This window comes from Lagopus muta, chromosome 4 (genome assembly GCF_023343835.1).
Source record: "Lagopus muta isolate bLagMut1 chromosome 4, bLagMut1 primary, whole genome shotgun sequence".
Classification (NCBI taxonomy): Eukaryota; Metazoa; Chordata; class Aves; order Galliformes; family Phasianidae; genus Lagopus; species Lagopus muta.
In genome coordinates this window covers 41,751,267-41,778,016 of record NC_064436.1, presented here as the reverse complement: position 1 = coordinate 41,778,016, position 26,750 = coordinate 41,751,267, and the positions used below count along the sequence as shown (strand labels likewise).

At 39.6% G+C, this 26,750-nt stretch overlaps 1 protein-coding gene across 4 annotated transcripts; it reads right to left on the bottom strand.

Annotated features, from left to right (window-relative positions):
• Positions 1 to 3: 3 nt before the first annotated feature.
• Positions 4 to 25,986, bottom strand: FAM149A (family with sequence similarity 149 member A). 4 transcript variants are annotated; one of them, XM_048941160.1, is made up of 14 exons: positions 25,492 to 25,986; positions 11,766 to 11,876; positions 10,723 to 10,855; positions 9,200 to 9,342; positions 8,187 to 8,312; positions 7,867 to 8,043; positions 6,053 to 6,243; positions 5,175 to 5,320; positions 3,810 to 3,913; positions 3,337 to 3,564; positions 2,879 to 3,002; positions 2,163 to 2,288; positions 1,723 to 1,801; positions 4 to 1,250 (listed from the first exon to the last, which is right to left on the bottom strand). In XM_048941160.1, the coding sequence occupies exons 1-14, from the start codon at positions 25,767 to 25,769 to the stop codon at positions 1,177 to 1,179; spliced, it is 2,040 nt and encodes a 679-aa protein (XP_048797117.1). In that variant the 5' UTR covers positions 25,770 to 25,986; the 3' UTR covers positions 4 to 1,176. The 4 variants fall into 4 exon arrangements, with proteins under 4 accessions (XP_048797117.1, XP_048797116.1, XP_048797118.1 ...); XM_048941159.1 differs by having other exon boundaries at positions 2,879 to 3,005; positions 25,492 to 25,984; XM_048941161.1 differs by lacking the exon at positions 25,492 to 25,986 and adding an exon at positions 14,500 to 14,630 and having other exon boundaries at positions 2,879 to 3,005.
• Positions 25,987 to 26,750: the final 764 nt, after the last annotated feature.

Here is a 26,750-nt window from a genome sequence, read left to right as displayed (position 1 = left end):
AGCGTAACTTAAAAATGCTTTCATTTACTCAAAAGAATGCAGCATTTGATGACCATTTATACAAACAGTAATCTTATTAACAGTACAGATATAAAATATATACATTACAAGCTCTTTGTCTTGGATTACCAAGCTCCAAATATTCATAAAAAAGAAGTTATGAGAACTGGCATTAGTTTCCAAGTACAAGAACCTGATGCTATTATTAATTATTATTCAGACAAATAACTAAATTTTTCTCTTCCTTGTTTTCAACAGCTTTTCTACTACATCTACTTAAATTTCTGGCTATGATGGATGGAGGAATCATTGACTGCATGCACACAGTATTAATAGCCTGGGACTTGGAAAGGACTGTGATCTTTGGGCAGAAAATAACCCCAGTTTCTTCTTCCCATTTTGGTAGCATACCAAAAACAGGTCTAATTTGTACAGTAACAGCCAATATTTTATAAGAAATCTCAAGAAGGGGTAAACTGTCTTACTCACACATCAGCAAGCAGGTGCAATTATTCAAGATCTACAAATACATTTGGCCTGACAGAACATTGTTTCCTATAACCACAGTTTGTCCCAGCAGTTCTACAGCAAATGATACATAGAACAGCTTAAGAAGCAGTGAAACTATTTCATATCAAAAGAATTAAAGGAAGAAGAAAAATCAGGGCAGAAAATATTTACAAGAGAGCAACTGCAATAAGCAGACAATAAAAATGCAGAAATGTTGGAACAGGAGTTGAATAGGAGATGCAGCTAACTCCTGTTTATAAGTTCTATATAGAACTGATGTCTGCGTAGACCAGAACATTTTTAACACTGAGGAAAAAAAAAAAGTTGGAACAGGACTTCACAGCATAAACATAACTTATTTACTTCTACAGGTAGAATAACAACTCCATAAGGAAAGATAGAAAGAGGAGGATTGCCTGAGAAGAAAGTATAGCAGCATCTCAACTCTGCAAAGAGTACATTCATTCTATATTGCACTATTTTTTAATCTAACATCTGATTTAGGCAACTTCAAAACAAGGTAATACAGATATTCTGGAGGATCACAAGGTTCATCAGTAACCAGCATACTGCATGTGCTCATTGTCAAACAAGATACTATCTGGCAAATAGAGTGCTTTAGTCTTCCATTCGCTGCAGAGGGCTTCTCTTTCTTTCTAGACTTCATTAAGAAGTGATCTGAAACCTCCTCCGTGAAGTTAGAGGATTTCTATGAAAGGATTTGTAGTAATGTTGTGAGCCTAGAAAATATAACATGTTCATTAATAGCAATAGAAACAGCAAGACATTTATGTGTTATGTATGAGCCACTGCCACCAGCCTACTCAGATCAATACTTGCTAACCTGTCTCTATTCTCACAGCATCTCTTATATAAATTATGACTACAATCAGATAATTATTATAATCAGATAATTAGTCTGTACACCACATAATCTTGCCGTAACTGTAAATACACTGAAATCTCTACTAAAGTATTGGAGGAGTGGGAAATATGTTTCTTTCAAATTCTAAGAACAAAAAGATACTTTTGGGACCATCTCTGAACAAGCAGTGTGAGCAAACTTCAAAATGAGGCCCAGCAGATACTGCCAAGCACACCTATTCTTTCATGCTGAGATGGCTCTCCTTGAGCGCTTCATTTCTGCATTGCAGAATGGGTTTGTAGCTTTTGCTAGCCTTCCACCTTTCAAGCCATTCTTACTTTGCTTACCTATTAAAAATCCTTGACTTGTTCCTCTGTGATTAGAAAAATCCATGGGAGTTAGTGATCTTTTCTGAGATCTGTCTGTCTGTAAAAACAAAAGAAATACTATTTGATAGTATGATATTCTTACTTGATGATCTGCTTGTTATGTTCTAGTTCAGCACAGCCAGTACTAACAACCTGCAAAGCTACAAACAGTACTAAAATCTACACTCTGCCATGCAGATTTCCTCAAAAAATCTGTTTGCTGCATTAGACTTGAAGAAATTCCTTCCTCATACATTAGTCCTGCTTTGCAAACATCCATATCCTCAAAAAGACTTTGAGCATCCTGCTCTCTAGAAGTAGCAGAAATCCACTTACACAAGAAACCAGAAGAGATCCAGCAAATAAGACCTTCTATACACCAACAATAGGCATGAATGAGTGTTTACAGCATGACATACCCTGAATGTATGAGTTGTACTGGGCCTTGAAAACCGATCAGTAACAGTTCGTTCTCTGACTGGCTGTTGCTCTGTACTGCCAGGTACTGCACTTGAGATTCTGCTATGAGCATGTTGTCCTCGATGCTGAGAAAAGTCAAAAAGAACATTGGGAGAACACAGCAACTGAATTGGCTAACGTAATTTGTACATTGCTGTTAAAAAAGGCGCAAAAGATGAAGAAAGGGAAAATATTTTCCCACTAACCACAAGTGCTGAATTAAGGTCATTTAAACCTACTCATGCTTTTCAAATAGATTTGAATCTGTACTCATCTATACTACTTCATAATTCCTAGAAGGCCTATATTAGAAAAAATGACTTTACTTGTGTCTAAATTCAAAACTGTATTCTGAAGAGAAAGAATAATACGTCCATTTGCTTCCATTCTTGTTGCTTATTACTTTTTCTATTGTTCAAAAATAGGCCAGAATCAACCTGATAAATGTTAATCCCAGTCAATATCATTTTTTATTTCTTATACACACACAGACAGAGCAAGACACTGAAAATAGCTATTTAAATTCATATTCATAGAAATACAAATCTGGTCAGTTGGCTGCTTTTGTCTCTTCCTTGCCCCCCCCCCCCCCGCCATTCCAACCAGTGATGACAAGCAATTTACTTATTTTCAAACAGCTAGCTGTTCTTTACCAGTACAAAAATAAACAACTTACAGAGCTCTGTTGCAACTGAGGTACAACCAAAGGATACTGTTTAACAGCCTCCGAGTTTATTGGTGGTAACTTGTTTCGGGCTGTATGTGCAGATCCAGAAGATAAACGATCCAAGTTGGCAACCCTACTGAATTTTAAGAGATTGTCTTTTAGGAAAATTCATTTTCAAGACTTCTTCACTGAAGTAATGTGAAATTATTAAGCAGTACATTTCTTAATAGAGTTCAGCCACAGAAAGTAACAGCACTTAATGTAACAAAAAAAAAAAAAAAAAAAAAAAAAAAAAAAAATCAAAGAAATGCCCCTCCTCAAAAAACACTGTTCTGCTTGCTGCATTTTTATCTCTGAATTTTAGATAATAAATCTTTGATTAGTTCTCAAGTATTTTCCAAAATCCTTCACTGGTGAAAGTTCAGTAAAGTTCTGAGGAAAGCAGAAAATAAAATGAAAAAACTCACAATTTAGTCCCCCTAAGGATTTCATCATTGTACATATTAGGAGCTTTTGAGGAGAGTTGATCAGAAGTGAGAGAAGGTAACCTACGATGGCTTGGTAGCTTCCTAGCAGATGCCAGCAGTACCCGAGATGATGAGAGAACATGGCTATCAGCTATTCTCCCCAGACTAGTGTGCAGTGAATTTGGAGCACTGGAGCTAATGCTATGTGGTTTGTCTTCTTGTTCATTCCTGGGAAAAAAAGAAAGGAAAATGAGATTGAGGGAAAAAAAAAAAAAAAAAAAAAAAAAAAAAAAAAAAAAAAAAAAGATAACACCATAAAAGTTAAGGAAAAAAAAAAAGAGCTGTTAACAGAGTATCAGAACATTCAGTCACATTGGTGATGCAAACAAGGATGTCTGTCTCTTCATAGCTGTAAAATATCTTTAACATTATTTGATTTATAGAATTTTAGAAAGTTTCCTATCAATACTTACTGTATTTTTTGTACTGCAGCAAAGTGCCTCTGTTGGAGTGGTTTTGCCTGAATTGTCATCACTCCATTCAAGTCACTACAGAAGCTGCTGGAGAAATGATGAACCTAGTAACAGCAACAACTGCACATTAGCCTTTCTTTCTATTATATACATACATACATACATACATACATATATATATATATGGAGAGAGAGAGAGAGAGAGAGTGAAAGAGAGAGAGAGAAAGAGAGAAGACCTTAAAAAGCCCATATTTAAAAGATATTCTATTTGTTTGCTTAGAGAGGCTTCTGTTTAGACTGTTCAACAGAAGTAGCAAATGGAGCAAATACATTACTTTTATTATTTCAGAAAAATATCAGAAAATTGAGGTGTTACTGAACTGAATTTGTTATTTGCAACATAAGATTCAGTTTTAACAGGAATTAAATTATCTAACTTTCCCTCAGCACAGTCCAACTCAGGAGTGCAGAGCCTGAAGATCACTTATCTGAGCACTTTACTTCTTTTTGCTGCTGGGACTACTATAGAGCCAAGGATGCCAATGGGGAGAACTCAGACTGCTGTGCTATCTCTTCTGTGTTTCCTATCTTGCTACCTTAACCAATGCTGGAGAAAGATCAAATGGGATAGAATGAAGTTGCTTGCATTGAATACACAGATGAGGGAAAAAAAGAGAGAAAAAAAGAGAGAAAGAGAGAAAGAGAGAAAGAGAGAAAGAAAGAAATAGAGGCTAGAAAGAAAAGAACCAGGATGTGCAAAGCAGGAGCCAACGGACAGGGGGAAAAGGCACTAAGCAGGACCAAAAAAAAAAAAAAAAAAAAAAAAAAAAAAGCATTTTATCAATACAAACACAAGCTTCTGGAAAGACAGGCAAGCCCTACTGCCAGCACTGAAGAGTACTGCAAAGCCCCCATGTGAAAGAGGCAGCAGAGGTGAAAAGAAACGAGCCTGAAAGTCACAGGATTTTGTGTAAAGCACTTGAAGTGAGTTGTAGTTCCACATCCCTGCAGACCAGGGAAGAGGCTGATTTGATTATCTAAATTCTACCAATTCTGGCTGTGATAAAAGCAGAATTATTTTCTAGGGAGGGAATACATGCTTTCATAAAATTCAATTTCTAAAAAACCTGTGGTCTGTTGAGTTTGTTATTCTTTTTATTCTTAAATCAGCCTCAGCAATACTTTAGTGATAATGTTGCCCTTAGGAACAACCAAATAGGTGATGAGGGAGTGAGGACATTCAACCACCATTTTAAATGCCAGTACTTACTTTATTGAATTAGGCTGGGTTGGTTTTCAGTTTGTTTTTTTCTTGTTTGTTTGTCTGATCTTTCAAAAACAAAGGTTGCCTGAGGTTATCTTTACCTGTGATGAAGCTAAATGAGATCCAAAAGACACACTTCGTGCTTCAGAGCCTCTGGAAAGGAGGACGTTGCCAACATCTGCTGTAACACGAACAGCTGGCAGTTTACCTGTAACAGCTTTCAGCTTCTCTGCCTGCTTGGCATTCTCTGCACAATAGAGAAAAAATAAAGTAGAGGGAATAAAATGCATTTTGTATTTTAGCAGCATTTTCTGAGATTTTAGCAATATTCAACTTCACAGGAAATACTTTGATACAGTTTTTAGTTTCCAGGATACTTAAAAATCTACTAAAAATAACTAAAGGTTGTTTTTCTGAAAGAATTTCCTATTTGTTTATGCTTTTTTTTTTTTTTTTTTTTTTTTTTTTTTTTTGTCCGTTTGCTTGTTTAAGAAAATACTGCTAAACACTCCTGGAATATTGTTTTAAAATTCCCAAAGATTATCTTTTTTAAGGAGAAAAAATGCGGAAGTCTTGAACCAATCATTTTCTGACAGAATCAACCAACTTCTTTTTGTTTTGAGTATAAATCAACATCTTGCTTCTATTAGAAACTCAAATTCCCAGATTCACACTATGCCAGCAATCCCCCGCTAACGGCATCAATTTGTAGCAGTGATTTAAAAACAAAAGCACATCATCTCCAGTAACAGAATTCTTCTAGTCAATATTCTGACCTTTTGACACTTCTAAAGCAAAACTTGCTACAAATTAGTAGGAAATCATTTTAGGTGCATTTGCAGGGTGGTTTCTGGTAAGACATTACATATATAACAATGCTGCACTACAAATATACATATTTCCCAAGTTTCACTTACAGGGAAAAAATAATTATCCAAGTTAGATGTTATGAACTTAGTATCTAAAAAATATCAAATACCTGTGACATTCGTCTCCAAATGTTTTTTAATCAGTTTCTCCAATATTCCAATTACATTACTCCATAAATGATCAAATATTTCAGAAGCCACAGCATCCCTGATACAAGCCATTGGAGAAACAGGAGGAATGCCATTCTTACTCCTCTTCTCAGCAAGATGTATTTTCTTTTGCTCCAAACACTCATCATCACTAATAAAACATAACATGTCTTTTTCATCAAGTCCTGTGTACCTGTTTACATCTGCAACAATCCACTAGTGATCAAAGAAACAACTTTATGTCCAATGTTTAAGTTAAACAGCGTAAATATACATAGGTCGCTCTGAAAGTAATGCCTCCAAGAAAACTACAGCAGATAAAAAGAGCACAACTATATTATTTGGTAGAGCAAATTCACTCACAGCTACAGAAGGATATTTTTCAACATAGCCATCACCATTAACTATGCATTTTCACTGGAGATGAACAAGATCCTGTATGCCATGCTTATAAAAACCTGCACCACTGGAGGTGAAGCATTGTTGTCACTGCTGCAATGCATCACTCACTCAGAGCCTCACTGTGCTTACATCCACTCTTTGGTCTCCATCAACATTCAGCAGCATTGATAAATGTAAATGGGTGCAATTGTTTCTACACAGAAGAACTCAGTGGCACACTTTTGCTTCATGTGCACTTTCATGCCAGGCATCATTCTGTCAGACTGCCCCTCTGCTGCCATTCATCACACAGCAACAACATGTAATGGAATACTGGTGGGAAGGTGCAACCTCTACTGCCATACCAACAATATCCACTTCTGACATTGTGCACCAACATAATGAAATGGGAGGCACTACTTTCCAAGCAGCCCATGTATTTCAGAACTGAATCACAAGAGAGACAAGAAACAAGAGACACAAAGAAGGGAAACACACCTTCACTGAGATCCCTCTTCCAATCATTTTGCTTATGCAGTAAAACAAAGTGATTCTTAAATTCTAGAAGGACATCTAATCCCAAAAACTTTCCAAAAAAGCATGTACCCATATGCTTTTTCAAAACAGGACTAAATGGTCTATCTGGATCTCACTGGTTCCTCAGCTTTTCAGAAGCATGTCTTTTTCTGCAAGTGCATCAAAAGCTTGAACACGAAAGATAAACTTTTTGTCCTACTAATTCTACTAAAGTCTGCCCTCCACAGAGGTCTTTTAGAAAATAGCATGTTATGGTCTTTCTTCTGCCCAGCAACCTAGTTGCTGGAGCATTCAACCAGTCCACTGGAAAACTGGCTTGCATATTCAAGAAGATACTTTTACTACTCATTACTCAAGAGAATGTTCTAAATGCAGGCTGTACTGTGCACCTCTTGCAAAGCTGTTCTACAATGCACAAGGATTTAAGATTCATTAGGGCAGACATTGAAAGCACATCCAGTGTGATGACCCTAAACAATCTGGTGGTCAAGACATTCACATGAAGAAAGCAGATTCCTCCATTCTACAGCCTGTCTCAAAATTGAATAGACATTTTTTTGGATCTCCATGCAAAAAAATGCCTCAAAGCAATTAGTGGTTATGAGACATTTCTCTGACATAAGGTATGTGAGTTTGGAACCACCAAAATGATAACCTAGTCCTCCACATGCCACTGAGTGCACTGATCACTGTGCTACTGAATAAATAAACTGTATTTTAAGAAGAGAAATCCAGTTTATGAACCCTGGCTGGGCTCAGTGAGAATTTTTCATTATATTCTTTAAAAAACAAACAAACACAAAAAAGAAACAAAACAAAACAAAAAAACCAACGTATGTATATATCTGTTATTTACAGCTCCTTGATGTCAAAGGCGAGATATTCTTCCATTTTTCCATCAGCATCATAGATTTCTTCTTCCAGGAATGAATACGTGGATAACTCAGTGCCATAAATCGTAGTGGAATTTGAACTTATTGATTTCTGTACTGGAGATACTTTAGGAACCAGCTTAGAGCCGGAAATGCAGAGTCTGAAAAATTACCAATAAAATGAGAAGTAAATACTCAAAGAAAGAAGCAGAAAGAAGCATTTATTTAATTACACTGAAAATTTTTAGTAAAAGTAGTATTTTAGATTTCTGAAAAAATAGAAAACTTAAAAACATGAACATACTCTTTTATGTTACTAGTACATTCATGAAGACCAGGTAAACACTTAGTATCCACAGAGCTATCATTTCTGCTTTCAAAGTGCTGAAAACCTTCATTCTTTGGTGACAGGATCTGCTTTCCCAGAACCCTGAAGAAAAAAAAAAAGTGAGAGAGAGAGAGACCTTAGGGAAAAATCCATTTGAGTCAAAATATTAAAATGCAAGTAATTGCAGAGGAGTTTCTAGCATACAATTTTTAAGATCAAGTTAAGTCAAACTTGGTAGATCACTATAAATGTATAAATATTAAACAAAATACATCAGAAATATTTTCAAATGAATGCAGTGGACAAATAAAATCTATTAAGAGCGCAGGATATACTACATCCCCGTGGTCAAAACAACACAGAGCTCCCAGATTAATTCAGTTTACTTTCAAACTCTTGAACTCAGTACCACCAGCATCAGATTTGAATCATAAAATCATACATACAGGAGGTCATCTTGTTCAACATTTCACCTTGTTAAAACATCCTAAAAATTGTGAAATGACAATGCTTTGAATGAATTGCACAGTACAAAGTCTGTCTCCATTTTATAAATGTTCTATCAATTTTTACACCCCTATAAAAGGTGAAATGTGTCTTAATGCTTGTGAAAACTGCCATAGTGAGATGGCTGTGCAGTGCATGTGGTGAAGCATGTGGTTGCTTTCATTTTTTGTTTTTTCTAAAACTAAATAACTAACAGAATTAACACTAAATTTCTTGGGATTTGACAGCATGCTTTCACTTGCAGTAAAAACAAGTGGTTTTATTACAAGATGCATTCTTTAATTAGAAAAATACATGAAAATGGTGATCCTGATTAATCCTGATTAAATATCTTGGCCTGCCATCACCGTATCAATCCATAAAGAGCATTAGCTGCTAGTGCACTACTAAGACTTATCACACAACAGTGGCACAGCTCAAGTCCACACTGCAACTCAGAACGATAACCAGTTAAAACAGGTACCAGCAAGAAATTTCCTTACCTTAGATGAAGAGATCGCTCAACCCAGTCTGCGCATTCTGCCTGCAGGCTCTGAGTTTGGGAGGTCACTTTTCCTTCAAACAGCATTTCATCAATATCCCAGAATAGCTGATGCACTCTCTGTGTGTTGGCTTCGTCAAATTCCTACATATCATAAAATTAATAGTTGTTGGTAAACATTTAAATAAACATTTACATTTAAAAGAACATTTTTAAGAATGGGACAACTGATACTTGGCTGAGAATCTCAAAATGATCTCTACACTACCTACCTAGGACAAAATTAATATGCTGCAGTGCAAAAAGAGAGGCAGTTGGCTTGATCAAGGTGCTGCAGCAGTGATCTAGAAACCTGCGTTTCTTATGAAGTGAATGGGTAACAGAGCTGCCTGAGAGCAGCCAACAGAAAACTTCAATTACAAGGTGTCACAGCTCCTGTCTCCCTTTTTAATACAGCATGCACCTCTGGGACACAAGACACCAAAGCATCCTGCTTCTTCAAGTGGAGCTTTTCCCTTCCGGGTAAAACAGCAAAGAGATAACATGTGGTTGGGAAACAGCTCTGAGTGTGAGAAACTGCCTTACGTACCCTTTCACTGAGCTCAGCACAACCAGAATTGGATGAGTTCAGAAGCATGTGAAAAAAGAAAAGGATCAGACTCTGGCCAGAGAGTTAGGTACAAGCACATTGCTGAAGAATTCTGGCACCGTATTCATGCACTATGTGCTACATTCATTATATACTTTGATATACTGAAATGGAAATAATCAGGGTCCAAAGCACATCTGTTCACTTCCACCTGAGTTCCCCAACCGCTTCAGGGATCACACTGAAGAGATGGGAAAATAATTCTTGGCTAGATAATGTCACATTAGGCTGCCTCCAGTAGGGCTGGAAGTGGCAGATGGGGGCAGTACCCTAAAAATGAGGAGATGATGTAGAAGGTAAGAGACACCATCACCATAAATGAATAGCTTTTTAAAATGAAAGTGGTGGTAACTGCTGTGTTTTTAGGTTTATTCAAAATGCCGCCACCATGGTTGGTCAGGCTCACTAATGTGCTTTACTTATCCCTGTACTACCTACAACCCCAATGAGCTTAGGCAAGAGCTAAATATTTATTTAGATTGGGATGTCTGCATGCATATACATGAATGTACTTAATGACTCAAAAAATTGAAAATAGTCAAATTTAAACCATCACTTATGTTATCCAGTACTTGAAAACAGTACTTGAAAAAATATCCAGTATTTGAAAACAGATTGGACTCAAAACCTTAAGACTACCTATACCTCAATTCCATTGTTTATTCTTTTCTTTAAAAACGAAACAAAACATATCAGCTGATGATCAACTTGCAAACAAAACTGTTTTAAAATATTCAATTAATATCTTTAATCAATAGGCTATTGCTGATGAAAGAAATTAACTCTTCTTCTATAAGACGCATCCATTTTCCGTAAAAATTACTCTTTTCCAGAATACTTGGATAAAGTGTACTGTAAAAGATTTTGTGACATACATCATCCCTCCAAGAGTAAACAGAACTTCTTTCAGTAGACAAACCAGTTGTACAGCTTTTTATCCCAGACCAAGAATTATTCAGGTCTGTGAGTGTTGCATGTCCACTAGATGAAACTGATGAAAGCATTTCACTGTGAAAAGAAAACAGTCAAAATGAGGAATATGATGGTTTTCTATAAAAACATTTTAAAAGTAATTTAACTGATCACTTAAAAGGACAGCAATATGTTTGCCTGTTGGATGCATGATTTTCAGGACATTAAATTAAAGACACTGTGAGGAATTTTAAGTGCATGCTTTAAAGTAGAGTGGTGTGGGTACATGGTCCTATTGGTACCATTTCCTGCCTCAAAGGCAATTCCTTCCACTGTATTTATTTGGTTTTGTATACCATTGTAACCATAATGGCACTCTAGAACATGGATAGATATTCCAACACATATATGTAAGTATACACACACTTTCATTTCCACCTCTAACAATTATTTTGTCTGTGCTCCTGTGTAATTAATGGGCACATAAAAAACTGCACATTAAGGATAACATAAATCTTCTTTAGCTCTATTAGAAGCTATCACAAGGAGATTCTGTACAACTGAACATAAAGCCTCTGCAAATGTTTCAGTTAGCATCAGGTTATGGGTCTGTACCCAGAGGCTTTCCTTCTGTTATACCTGGTACACTTTAAAATGTGAGTTCTGGGATTACAACTTCCCAGAAAGCTCAAGCATGTCTCTATCAGCTACTTCCACCCCTGGGATGCAATCAGATACACAGGCCTAGCAAAGGCTAACCAACAGCTGGAATGAAATTCCCTGACAGTTAACTGACTTGAAAAGCTAGTTAGTATCATCTGCATTTAACTGCCAAGACTGATTTCTTTACCAATTTTAATTTGTACCCTTACTGTGCTCTAACAACATGCAGGCCTGTAGCACAAATCAGGAATAAAGTTCCACTGCTGAAAATTAATATTACTCTTGAAGGGACTATAAGCCAAGGGTCCATTAATGAAGTACTTATTCAGAAGTTATTGCATACCAACTGTAGTTATTGATGGCTTCTTGCACATTTCTCTCAAAAACTGCTGGAAGAGATTCTCCACTTTTTCCTGAATGATACCGATTTGTAGAACCTCTGGATAGTCCCTTCCTAAAGGCACACACACACAAAAAATTAATTTAATAAAATTAAATAAGCTACACTTACACCTCAACTGAAGAAAGATTTCAGCAACTCTGATGACATTTTCCATCACAGAATGGTTGATATTGGCAGGGATATTTTAACTCCACAAGCATTCTACCCATTTTTGCACTTTAAAAGTTTGAAATGAAGCACAAAAACTGCAGCAGCAGCTCACTACACCTGAAACAGAGGAAAGTCACTAAATAGCAACTGCTCGTGCAGTAATTGGTTAACTGGACATTTCTATTTGATCATTAACTGAAAGCCAGTTTTCTCAAATGTATCTGCATAAAAAGAAAGTACAGATATGGTGCCAACCAAACAATGTCCCTTACTAACAAGGCTACGAACACTGCATCTGGCTGTCCTGTTTAAGTGAACTGAGATGTTAGTAGAGCAAACGTGCATGTTCTTAATACATTTACAGGTCATAATGCATCAGTTCTTCCAGTATTGAAAATTCTCTAGCACTATATTAAAAAGCAAGCTACAAGCTTACTATTACTATACATTTCCAGAATAACTGTTTCTAGAAAATGCCTTTTTTAGATCTCCAAATACCTGAATGCATGCTCAGATTTTGAAACCATCCCTTTCAAACCACACATATGAACAGTAAAATGAATAGCCACACACATAGGAGTGCCTCCAATATTATTGTTGGTCTTAACTGAATAATCTGTAATAGAAGAAAATTCTTCTAATTAAAATTTAGGTAATTCCACTAAGTTCTGCCATTAATATGCTAAACCCATTCTGAAAAACATGCTTAAAATCAAAAACTTCTAATCAGGCAAAGATCTTTGTGAAAAGCAGTTTATTCATTATTGCAATAATAGGCACACACCTCCTGCTGACAAGGGAGAAATTGCACACCCAATCATTGAAATCCATTCTGTTATATACCCTGAGTCTGATGCAGGTAATACCTCTCCTGGCACTCATTGGTTGAGCATCTCAGGCTCACAACATTCCCAACACTGTTGCTACGATGCATTTCCATACAATGTCTGTTACCAACCTATTTGTTTTAGGTATGTTCTGTATATTCCTATGGTAACTGGAGGACAGTATTTCCAAAAAATAGCATATTTGTTGTATCCTGTGCTAGCCATTCCCCTACCCTATATAGTTACCATATATAGTGCCTACGCCAGTTCTACCCAGGTCGGAATGCCACAGCCTCAATTTTACTCTGTTCAGCAACTTCCTTTATGAAAAATAAATTATCCTGAGCTACGTACAGGAATACTGGAAATTTCCACCAAATTTCCAAAAACACAATCTACCTCTCACACTCATCACTTCAGAATACACATGAATACGTAAAAATGTTCCTCAGAAGCATTTTTAGAGTAACAGATTACTTCACCTGCTGAAGTTCTTATTTCACCCCAGTGAAACCCTCAGGTCATAACTGCAAACAGCAACATGGTTACATCAAAGTACATTTGTAAATGAGTAACTGTAAGGAAACAGCTCTCTGTTTAGAAGCTTGCTTAATTCCTTCAGCCAGAAAATACATATTGGCCATGCAACTGCTAGGATTCCTCAACCATACTCCTATGCTTTCCTGTGTTACTCTTCACTCTGCACAGATTGCAAAGACATGAACATCAAAACCTAACTGTCCATTCAAAGAGGCAATTTCACACTTATGCCCTGGCTAATAACCACCAAAAAGCTACCACACATTTAAACTTGCACATTCTTGGAAGCAGGAACAGCAGCATTAAGAAACATCTCTACATGCTTGCTCTGAACTTCCTGCCCTATCCCTTGTTCACCACACCAGGACCTATCTCCCACGTAATAGTAGTGGGCTCACAAGCCATCTTTACAAATCTCTACCATTTCATTTCTTGTATTTTTGCCCAGGTCATTTTCTAAGTTCTTTCTCAGTTTTTTCATAGGTGACTTTTGCCTTCCACAGCTCAGTACCACCAACAACCTTCCATGACACTGCTAATTCCCTTGTGCTCCTCTTCTGCTTTCACCTCCAGTTATTTCTCTGAGTAAGGAACCTTTCCCCCTTCATCCTGGCTCTTTCATTCCCTTGAAAGACTTCTAGTAACCTGCTCTGAACACGCTCATAGGACCTCCTAGCCCTACAAGGTTTATGATTCCTCAGAGAATTCCCAAGTACCTTTTCAGTGGCTTTAAAGTCAATCTAGACTTACACACATGTGAATAAATTGCACCAATAAAACGCCCCTGACTTCCTCTGCAAAACAAAGCACATAGATGGCACAGCACATGGCCTGAGATGCTGCTGGGAGGTGTTTCTGCTGCATTATTCCCCTGCACGCACAGGTACTGTGCCTCCTGACTCCCTGGACTACATGACGTCAGGGAAATAAGTCAGTAATCAGCCACAGAAAGAAAAAATATATATATCCCTCCCAGTACATCCACAGTACACTCCCCCAGCGATGAGAAACGCGACAGCCTCCTCGGAAGCCTTCACTGAAGCCTGCAATGGCAGACACCGAATGGCAAGCCTCCAGCGCTGCCCGCAACCCACCCGGCCCCGAACAGCTTCCCCCGCAGCCAGACAGAAGCCGGCCTCGAGCTGCTCCGCACTCACCCTACCACCACGAGCCCCCGGCGGCCCCGGGAGTAGTCCGGAGGCCCGGGACCCCTCGCCCTGCGCATGAGAGCGCGAGGTGGCCCGGCTCGGCACAGCTCGGCGCAAGCCCCCGGCGGCCCCTCGCACCGCCTCCGGGCCCGCCCTGCTGTGCTTCGCCTCCCCCCGGCGACCGTGTCCTAAGCGGGTAACAGCGCAGGCTGTCACTGCGCTCGTTCTCCTACAGAATCACTGCCGCGAGGAAAACAGCACCGCGGCAGTTATTTGTGTCCCGGCTGACAGATGTGGTCGCCTCGGCTTCCTCCTCCTTCAGTGCGTTTTGCAAGTCATTTTTCAAAACATACAGAATGCATTTCCACAGTGGCAAAACTCCAGCTTTACATTACCTCCAACAGCACAAACCTTGCAGGTGGCATTGACCACTGCTTCCGCAGACCAGAATCTGAGAACGTCCTATGGGATCCAAGTGACAGTCCAGCTATTGCAGCACTTCATGTGATGGCAGCAGCCAGACATAGTACGTAGGGGAAAATCTGGTCATTATCTGCAGTACATTTCCTCCTTCTCCAGCAGTATCCACAGTCTCAGTTATGTGATGTCAGGAGAGTGTGTCCCTGACCAGTCCTTCCAGAAGTTCCTGTCCACCACATTCTTGGAAACCATCCTGAACCCACTGATCCTATTTGCCTCTACAGTCACTCATTGCAACAAGTTCTAGAAAAGTTACTCTGTAAAAATAAACTTTTTCCCCACACTGTTTGAACTAATCCCCTAGATGGCCATGTGTGCTCTCCAGTTTTCCTATTGCAGCTACTAACAAGTAGCTCTTGCCCTGCTTCCCCAGAAAGCTGCACTCAGGCACATTGAGCATCATGCCCATAGTAATGCCATCCAGAGCCACCTCTCACAGCTGGTGAGTTCACCTCACTCCCAGACCTGAGGGCAGGTCATTTTCACCTGACACATCTTAGCTGCCTTCCTTTAGAGGTGATTCCAGAACTGCATGCAGCATTCAAGACGTAGCACACTGCAGTGAGAGGATCCTCTTCACTCTGTTCCTGACAAGGCATGAGATTCTGTTGCTTTTTGAGACACGACTGCGCACAGAAACATCTACAGAACTACCATAAATACTGCCATGATTTCTTTCCTTTTTCTTAAGTGCTAGTTTCAGGGTCAGCACTACATAAGTTTATTTTTCCCCTAGATACATTATTTTTATATACATACACCATCTGTGTGGGAGTCAGAGACAAGGCCCTTTTCAGCAGTCTGTGGGGGCAGGACAAAGGGGAAACAGCCATAAGCTGGAGCATAGGAAGTTCCACACAAATATGCAAAGAAAATTCACAGTGAGGGTGACAGAGCACTGGAACAGGCTGCCCAGGTAGGTTGTGGACTCTCCTTCTCTGGAGACCTTCAAGACCCATCTGGACACCTATCTGTGCAACCTGGTCTAGGGAATCTGCTTTGCAGGAAGGCTGGACTACATGATCTCTGGAGGTCCCTTCCAGCCCATACAACTCTGGTTCTGTGACTATTTTTGTTTATCCAGACTTCAGCTCTTCTGCTCTTCTCCCCCTTTTCCTGCATTCACTCACTGTAATGACTGAGACTAGGTGTTAGATTTTGCATAACCTTTCTGCTCCGGAAAGGCTTGTTTGTCACTGTAATGGCAAGAAGCACTGGTCACCTCTCCACAACATACAATTAATTTATATCAAAGTTATTAGGAAAGAAACACAATATCAATTGCATTTCTCAAAATGAGACTGTCACTTCTTCCTTGCTCACCAAGACAATGACAAACGTAAGGATAACTCATTGAGTGTATCATTATTACCCTATTTGAAAGCGGAATGTAGTAAAAGGAGATGCCAAAAGGCATTCAGCTGGACCTTAAAGATAGGGAAGCATACTCACTTTCATGAATGCTAATCTCACCACTCTAACATGGGTAAAAGATGGGTAAAAGTCAGTTCTGCCACTACAGCCTCTGACAAAAGAATTTATTATATACGGCCATTTTGTGGGCAATGTATGATGTATCTCTTATGAAAGGTGCTGCCTTGGTGTCTTAAAAAGTTCAACTTCTCAGATCTCCCATCTTCTCTGCATGTTCTTTTCTATTTTGGAATTGTGATTTGTAACTAAATATAAGTATAGTAAGTTCATCACACTCCCATAACACGACATGTTTCCTATTACCCAACATGATTAATTTCTTCATATTTTCACTTTTTGCTGGCTTTTTGCTCCCACACATAGTTTGCATAGCCAAGAGATAGCAGCTATTTGTATGACAGATTTATGAAAATCTTTGATATGAGACTATACAAATCAAAATATAACCCTCTTAGAAATGATACACATCTACTGGAAGTAACTGATTTTGGAATCACAACATCCTTTCTCATACTAATTTGGGTCAATTACCACTGGAACCTATTCCTCTTTGTTCTTTGTACTGAAATAATACATAGAAGTTGTACTTGTTCTTTCATGAGCCCAGCATGCTTAAATACTTCTCTGTAAAGCCAACACAGCCACTCCAAAAAGCAGCTTAGCTAGCAGTGAATAGGCCACTTATAGTCACTGTCTTGTTCAAAGACCATAGGGAGTCCATTAAAATGGCACGCTGTTTTACCACGAATACACAAATGGGTCCTCCTGCACATCCCCCAGCTAATGCTGCTCCATGTGGTGCAAGGAAGGAACAAACTGGACATGGCTTCTTTCTAAGTGATGAACAGTATTCTAGGCAAGGAGTGCAGTGGCTTACCTGAACATTTATATCGGGTGCAGTGCAAAGCTCATTGGAAATGCACATCCTCTATTACCTCTAGGTGAGGCAGACATCCACCTAATGAGGTTGTGTTTGGTCACAGCACACTCTCCGTGTACTACTTGACCAGACAGACTTAACTGTTGAGGTTTTGTGTGTTTCTTTTTGGATAGATTTAAAGAGCTTGTAAGAAGAGAAGAGCATTTTACCCTCTTAACAACTTCAATGACCACAAAGTGCTACATATAACAGACAATATTGAATGCCATTAGTGGATCTCAGAGGAGCTGTACTTGAAGACTGCTGTAGCAGCAGCATGCAGAGCCGAAGACCCTTTCATGTGGTCAACACGACAGTACCCAGTCCTTCCTTCAGCAGTCTGGATTTCCTATGAGACAAACCTGGTGACCTCAGGAATTACCGAAATCTCCCAATTTGGCTCAGCTTTTTGTTACTTATTAAAGGAAACAAAGGCACATGACAATGTCTGTTCCTGTTTATGCTCCCTATTCTTCAGCTTTCTCAAAGATAACAAAACTGTGGTAATCCTGAAGAAGCCAAAATAGGTTAACTGAGGTTGCTCCAGCTGATGGACAGAGAAAGTAGAATCACGAGAAATTTAACAGATCTTTTACGTAGCCATTCACAGAAAATTATTTTAAGATAGCTATGGTATCTACCCAGTCTGTTTGCTTAGAAATGACATGACCAGTTTTTCCTACTTTTAGCTTTTTAACACACCACCCAATTTTGCAGAAATACTACTTGCTAACTTTGAACCTATGTGTGAATTAGTGACGCCTTGATGGTCAGACTGTTTGGGGAGTGCTCATACTTTGTAGGAATGAGGACTATCACCCCCTCACAGAAAACATTTGTATTACAGAAGCAGCCACACCACTCATTAGAATCACTGAGGTTAATCTTTATGAGCCATTGCTCAGGAGTAACACGGTGGGTCTTAGAATTCAGCCACTGCCTTCAGATCCAAGCATCAGCAGATACCCAGCCATTAGTACTAAAACACAAACAGCTCTGTACTTGTAGCTTTTAACACATAGTCTTTCATTGCTCCTTTGCTTCACTGCAAAACCTGGTGCGGCTGCACTGACAGCTTAAGTCTAACACTTCCTGTTGTGTGTCTGTTTTGTTTTTTAAAGGTTATTCATAACCAACAAAACACATCACATGGCTCAGGTTAATAAGTCTACACAACACATAGGATTTAACATCTACCCTGGTAGCAGTAAAGTGTGAAACAAAGTAAAGCACTGAGAACAGTGTTTGTGTAAACACAAGTCATAATAACTATTTCCTTATTGAAAGGATTGTTACAGTTTAGCAACAACCTGCTCAGAAACTACTACAAAGAAAAAAAAAAAAAAGCTCAAAAAAGAAAATGAACAGTTTTCATCATCTTGAAATTCTTCAGCTTAAGGATATGGCTTTAAAAAACATAAGGCTGCCCCCTAGTTTTCAGCTACATACTATATGTCTTGAGAAAAAGGTGAAAATATTATATACTTGCAAAGGTCACATTACTGAATACACAAAAGTGTTAAATAATTCCTTAACTTAGAGTCTCATTAGAAAATAGTTAGTCTCATTTTCTTTATGTGTATTACTGTAAGAAGGCACTCTTTATAAGTTATTTTATTATAGAGAAAAATATTTTTATGATGAACCCAGTAAACTTAAATCCTATCTAGCAGTGAAAACACTAGCTTTGAAAATGAAGGCCACGTTACCATTCTCACAGGGCTGTTGTTTTCCTTATGTTGACAGAAAGGTAATGGTTTCAAAATTACAAAGCCTTTAACGTGGCATGAGCTTGGTGAATATTTCATTCTTACATTATATACATAATATTGATTCACTAAGAAAATGAAAACAAATATAATGCTTGGTTCTACAAAAATAATTTCTGAGAGCAAAATCTGCTTATTAAGTATTTTTCTATTTATGTAAACAAATCTGGCTTTTTAATATAAATCACGAGTTAACATTTTTAAAATTACCTATCATCTTGATTAACTGCAATAGTAAAGAGTGCTAATTACTGCCCTAAGGCAGAAAAGCGTTTTATTTCTTTAGATCTGACAGGTGGCATTTATTGCTGCAGTATCAAGTGTCTGCCAGAGACAAGGAGAGCAGCAGCCCAGCAAAACACCTGGAAGCAGTCCATGAGAATTTTCATGTATCTTATTATTGATGTACATTTGCTAATTCTATCAATATTGTCTTTTTATAACAGATTTATTTCATCAGAATATCAGATTTTTTTTTTCATTTCTGGTCATTAATCTCTGAAGAAAATCAGGCATACAATAAATAATTCAGAACAAGAAGCTATCTTGCTCCAAGCACTGAGTTTTCCAAAGAAAGACTTCAAAAATCTTGCGTGGAAGCAATTCTGCAGTATGCAGCAGTACACGTGACACAAGTGTGGGAAGATCTTAGTCTGTAAATACCAAGGATTGCAATGGAACAGAATGCAATGCAATGGAAGGAATGTACAAACATAATCAAGACCAACACCTGACCACTTCAGTGCTAACCAGAAGTTAGAGCACATTATTAGGGGCACTGTCCAAATGCCTCTTGAACATTGACAGGTATGGGGCATCAGCCACCTCTGTAGGAAGCCTGTTCCAGTGTTTGATCATCCTTGTGGTGAGTAAATGTTTCCTTACTTTCAATCTGAACCCTTACTAGGGTTAGCTTTGCATTGTTCCCATCCTACCATAGGTTCCCAGAAGCAGAGCCCAGCACCTCCCTCTGCATCCCCCTGTCAGGCAACTGCAGAGAACTGTGAGGCCATCTTGTGGCCTCCTCTTTTCTAGGCTGGTCAACTTGGAGGCCCTCGGCTCAGCCCCTCCACCCAGGACACGCTCTCTATGCCCTCTTTATGTCACTTAATATAACATTAACATCCTTCTAATATTGTGGTGTTCACAGTTCCACACAATATTCAAGGTGAGGCTGCACCAAGCTAAATACAGTGGGGAAATCACTTCTTTGATATGGGAGAAGAGAATACTGGACAGATAGCAGCCAAGGCAGGCTCAGGTCATATGGCCAACAACAGGCAAATTCAATGACCATTGCATCCAGCTTGAATCTGGTCTGCTCTTAACACAATGAAAATATACTTTCACCTTTACTCACTTGTAGTAACAGTGAATCTTGAAAACACTGTTTAATCTGCTAGGTTACCAAATAGCTTTCAGTATCAAACATTAACAAGTGCTGCAGCCTTAGTAACACAAATGAAGATACATTGAAATGCAAGTGCTATGTACCCATCTCCACCAGTTCTTATCTCAGACACTAATCAATCCCTCAGCAAATTCCCAGAGCAGCACATTCTTATTCCAACACATCCTTATCTCCTTAGCAGGAAGCATTAAAAAGCAGATTTCATATGTTTTGAAACACGGGTGCTTAGTCTGTCAATAAACTGGAATAGAGGCCCATCAGCCAGAGCAGAGGAATTACCCATAAAGGATCATCTCCTGCTGTCCATCTGTGAGGAATCCCTCAGGTACACAGCCACTTTCTGTGAGCACTTTGACCACAAGTCAGCTACAAACATCAAGCAAAGTAAATTGCCAAACCTTTGCTGGCCAAATGCTCTGAAGCTCGAAGTCTATCAGCTGGGGCAAACTGCAGAAAGGGGTCATTCTGCAGCACAGATGCTGCTTCTTTGTCAACAATATTAAAGAAATAAGTCGACTGAAGAACAAGAAAGTCTGTTATCATCTTCTTTCCTAAAAACTCAGAAAATCTTGTTATATCAGATTTTTCTGATAAATCCCCATGGAAGAAAGAAGTCATGAATACATGAAATGTGGTGAACTGCAGTATGCATATTCAAAGTTTGCATTTCTTACAAACTTTAAAAAAATAATAATTCTCATATGAAACAAAATAATTACTTTCAGATTATTTTCACCCTTTAACAAACATTTGTTATGGCTGTGCTGCTAGTCCACAGATTCAGTTTCAACAGCATAAGATTAGATGAGCTCTGACTCTGTCCAAGCTGGCTAACAACTGGCCATATATACATACAGGAATATCTGAGAGCATGAGTGTTGAACATCATCATATACCATCTTTTTTTCCCTCTACAGATTTTCTGCTTTATTCAGCAGACAAAGAGAGCTAGGTTTCCTTAAAGACTGATCACTCCCACCAGAAGAGTGAGTGAGGTGACAGCAAGGGTGTCCTGGTTTCAGCTGGGACAGAGTCAGATTTTTCTCCTTCATAGTGTCTGATATGATGCTACGTTGTGGCTTCAGGAGAAAACCAATGCTGATAAGACAGGGATGTTTTAGTTGTTGCTGAGCAGCGCTGCACAGAGCCAAAGATGTTTCAATTTCTTGTGCAACCCTACTAGCAAGGGGGGCCAAGGGAATCCAAGGGGGGACAGAAACAGGACAGCTGGCCTAAACTGGCCAAGGGGTTATTCTACACCATACAGCATCATGTGAAAAACCTTTAAAAAACAGGGAAGTTGGCTGGGCAGCCACTGGTTGAAGACTGGTTGGGCATCGGTTAGTGGGTGGTGAGCAACTGTATTGCGCACCACTTCTTTTGTAGCTGTATTTTATGTTATTATTGTTACTATTATTATTCTCCTTTTCACTTCCTTTTCTATCTTAGTCATTTTTATCTCAGCCCTCAAGCTCTACTTGGCTGGGATTTCTTTCCAATTATCTCCCCAATCCCACTGGGGATATTTGCTCACCATTTGCCTGTCCAGGTACTTCATTTTTATTCTCTTTTACATTCTTTTCATTCTCATTCAAGGAGTGATCTGGTCTTTATAGTAACGCAGGAGAGATGTGTTTTCTTAAAAAAAAAAAAAAAAAAAGAAAATTTTTACCTGTCTAAAACGTATCTTACAGCCAGAGGGAGAGGTGATGGAAACAGATGGTCCTGACACACTGAGATGTTGTAATGAAAGCAATAGGGCCCTGAGCACGCCAGCAAGCCTCAGCTGCTGATAGCCTCAGAGCTGCTTCATCACCCACTACAGCCCTGCCTGGCAGTGAGGGCTGGTGGCTGACATCAGCTGACTCCCACCTTTAGGGATGATGGGACAAGCCATCTCTGGGCTCTACCTCTTCTGCTTCCTATCACTAACACCTTGATCCCACTCAGGAACTCAGAAGTTAATGCCTGACTGTAAACATAACACTCTAGTTCCCTATAAAAAACAAAAACAAAAACAAAGAATACTGTCAAAGGCAATAGATCAGTTCTTGGACCTGAAAACAATGAAACCACTTTGAGGACACCTGGTATTCTTTGGTTTTATCATTTCTGACATTTGTTCTCTGACAAGCTACTTGCTGAAAACTGCACGTCTGAGGTCTTAGTAAAAACCTATTTTAGATATAATATTAGAAAATGTTAGGAATTATTTTTATTTCCATTTGTTTAGAAGAATGCTTAAATACTGACTTCAGTAACACTACATAAAATTAAAATTTACATCTATGCTCTTTTACATTTGTTTGCAATGAAAAGAAACAATTGGCCTAAACAAGACACTACATCATTACATTTGCTCATTTAGAGTAGTACAATTGAAATGGGAAGCTAAGTAATATTGCAGTTCTCTGTAGGTTAGTATGCATTACAGCAAGAAAGGGATCTATTCCTTTTAGTGGTTATAATGGGAGAAACAGAATCCAACTTTCCATTCTCTTCAGTTGTACATTAAGTTGCTTCTACTCACATCTTCACAGAGCATTGTTTGGAAGGACAAGTTCTGAGCGACAGAAGAACTGAAAAGCTGCCAATAGACCTCAATGCTTTTACATCACAGGAAAAGCTGTCCTTGTTCTACCAGGTTCACAGTTTTCCCACGTGTCAGAGCTGTCCTTAAGCACGAGCAGCAGTACAACGAATTCCAGCAAAATGTTACCCGTTCCTAAGCAACATGACTTAACCTTTGCCCAATCTACCTCTAGGTTGCCATAATGTTTCTTTAAAAAGAAAACAGTGTATCTTGGTGTCACTGCTATATCATGGTAAGTGTAACATAAGGCATCTTGTGATTTTCCAAAGCAATTTTGTGACCTTATACAGCAACTTTTTTTCCAAACAGCATTTTTAAAGATGCAGTCAGATCTATTTCTTTCCTTAAAAATAAATAAATACATTTTAATTGCTGCTCATTCAGTGGAATTAGAAGAGTATGAAATCACTATAGTATAGCCCTACACCACACTAGGATTAATTGTTAGTCATCATAGATCTCACAAAATATTCAGAGCACTTGGGAAAGAGAGGAAGAAATCAGTACCAAATTTATGCTATTTTCCTTCCAGTGTATTTTGGTTGTTATTACTATCAGCATCTAATGGAAAAAATGGTAAAATACAATGCTGAAGCTTTTGTTTATTAACCAGTAACTCCTAGTTAAACCATTGTCAATGTAAATGTCCACTGAACTTTCAATGTCTTCTAGAATCTTTTAAATGCCATTAAAACTTGTCACAGAGGAATTTCATGTGGATAATTAAACACTCTCTAAGCCTAGCTATCAAGAACATAATACCATATTCTGAGCTCACAAATTCAAATCTGAACTGTAGGCAAGGAATTCTAGAGCGTTCAATATTTAATTAAGATGCTTCTTGTAAAAGCTTAAGTGAAGCCACCTAATTAAAAAATGCTAATGTGGAGGTATAGGCTTTCCTTGTCAAAGGAAAGGTCTTATTCCTTCTTCTACATCTTTCTGGTCTGGTTCTGTTCTTTTTGAAGACAAACAATGCCTTATTAGAATAAGCTTGACTGCTATGAATAAAATATTTGAAATGCCACCATGCATACAAAAGCACAGCAGTTAAGGAATAATGAGGGGATATCAGTTCAGTTAGAAATGTTTCAGCAGCAACGTGAAATAAGCATTTTGCTGCACACAGCCAGCTTAAAGTAATAAGGTTTATTCTTCATCCCGATACAAGCAATTTGGTGAAGAGTTAATTTTATCCCTTAATTTTTTTTAATAATAAGAGTCAGCATTTAAAAGGAATAGCAGCTCAAACAGCATTATGCTTAGCTTTATTTTTCATAATTAAAAAAAAATAAAGAAAAAATAAAGAACAATTTGTGAGAAATTACAGACAAATAACATTTACTTGGTTCTGATATTATTTATACAAAGGATCAGAGAAGTTCTGCACAGAACTCTGCCAGTACAACTCAAAACAAATGGTGCTGGCACTGGGACTCCAGCTGCAGCTCAGAAAGCAATCCCAGGCTTGTTGTGGGCTCAGTACGCAGTAACAACCAAAGCCACCAACAAAACACTGGCCCACACTGATACAGATATCAAGACAGAACGCAAAGGCACTATCGTGTCACTTTGCAAAACCTCACTGCACTTACACAGATAACACTGTGTGTGGTTCTGGTCCTGCATCTCCAGGATTTATTGGAATCAGGAAAAGGCTGCAAACAGGATTAGGGACCAGAGGTGCCCTCAGAAGGAAGGCTAGACAGGCTGGGGCTACTCGGTCGGGGGAAGAAGGCTAAGAGATGGCATCTCCCATTTTACAAGCCACAGAGGAGGCAGAAATTTGGAAGATGATCGCCTCATTAACTATACCTTGCAAAAGAAGAGCTAAAGTGACTCCTTGAAATCAGCAGATCAGTGAAGAAAAACAAACCAACCAACCTCCTCTTTTCCTCACAAAGCAGAGCAGCGACTTTCAAGACACTGTTGCTATGTACTTCCAACAGTGAAACAAGCTTGCTAAGAAACCTTTCTACGTGACAACTGAGTCCTACCTGCATACTCAGCTAGTTTGCGTACGACAGCAAAACAAACAAATAAACACAAAAAAAATCCAACAAAAAAAACAAACGTGTTTTTAGCATCGAGCTTGAATATTCAATACACAAGCACTCCAGCATGGTTTTCCATACTTTACTGACGCATTCATTGGGTTTCTCCCAGTGACTTCGGCAACTCTCGCCGTATCTCCGCGGCGGATCCCGCTCCCTACGCTCCCCTGGGCTCCGGCTGCACCCCACTCCCCTCTCTGCTCCCTTTGGGACTGAGCAGCTTCCCTCCGCGCAGAGCTGCTCGGCGCAGCCCAGGACTCAGCAAAGGGAGCACATACGGAGGAGAACGGGGACTTACAGACCACCCGCTGCCCGTCCCCGTCGCCTACGGGCTCTCTCACCTGGGGCTTCGCAAGTTGCACGCCGCCTCCTCGGCATCGCTCTCCACCGCCGCCTCCTCCCCGATGTCGGGTAGGGTGATGAGCAGTGCCTTGCCGCCCGCCCAACTCCCGGCCTCCTCCGTGGCAGCGAGCAGCGGTCGCGGGGAACGCCCGCCGGCAGCCGGCGTACAGCTGCCTCCGGAGGGCGGGCGGAGGCTGGGGGCGGCCGGGCCGGGATCCGCGGCGGAACGGCGCAGTCTGACCAGGAGGGAGCTCAGCTCCAGCGCCGCCACCTTCATAGCAACGAGGCGGGAACCCCTTCCCCCCAACCTGGCCCGACCCTGTCCCGTCCTGTCCTCTCCTCCCCTCCGGCGTTGCTAAGCTAAACAAACCCAATAGGAGTTCACCGCCCAGGCAGAGCCGTCAGCCTATGCCTTGTGCTCGTGTCAGGTGTGAAATACTGGGCAATGGAAAAGACGTTTTTCCTTTAATTAGAAGTCCACCTCCCCCTGAGGGGTAGAAATCAGCTGACTGCGCGTCAGTGCCCCACTTCAAGCCCTTTCTTCATCCACTGCACTCCTATTTGGACAAGGAAAGACTAAGGGGCAAGTAGGGCGAGTGACTCCACCAGCAGCCTTTTACAGTGTGCCAGGCAGCTGCATCAGGAAGTACCCGTGTGCAAAGATGCCACTAGCCCAGCTCCTGTGACTGGGAGAGCAGCAGAGTCAGGAACAACAGCTTGTGTAGGTTGGGGCAAACACTGCACTAACAAAGTAGAGCTGTCTGTCTGGACAGAGAAAAGTATGGTTGTACCAGCAGCAACCTGGGCACACTGATGGCCAGTATTATAGTAGAGGCAAACAATGTGCCAGCTTAGACTGTGACAGCTAACATGGCCTCTGGCAGTAACCAGGAGAGCAGCAGGACCACACGTCAAAAAAACCTTCACTACCTAAAAGGGTCTATAAGAAAGGAAGGAACTCTTTAGCATGAAAAAGTCCATAAAAGGCATCCAGATTTGCATCTATCCCTCACCCTGTCAGAATGAAATTTACCAAAGCACTTCTGGTGCGCAGCATTTGTCCTACCTGCATATCCCTTGTTTGGGAACTTGGAGCTCTAATACACTTCTTCAGTAAAAAGAGATTAATGAAGATTCATTCATCTACTCTGGAACAGAAACTATTATGAATGTCATGAACTTGCTCATTACTCTCCACAATCCAAGAAACACAGCAATAGACAGGTTCCAACTCAGCTCTACAAACCTGAACATTCTA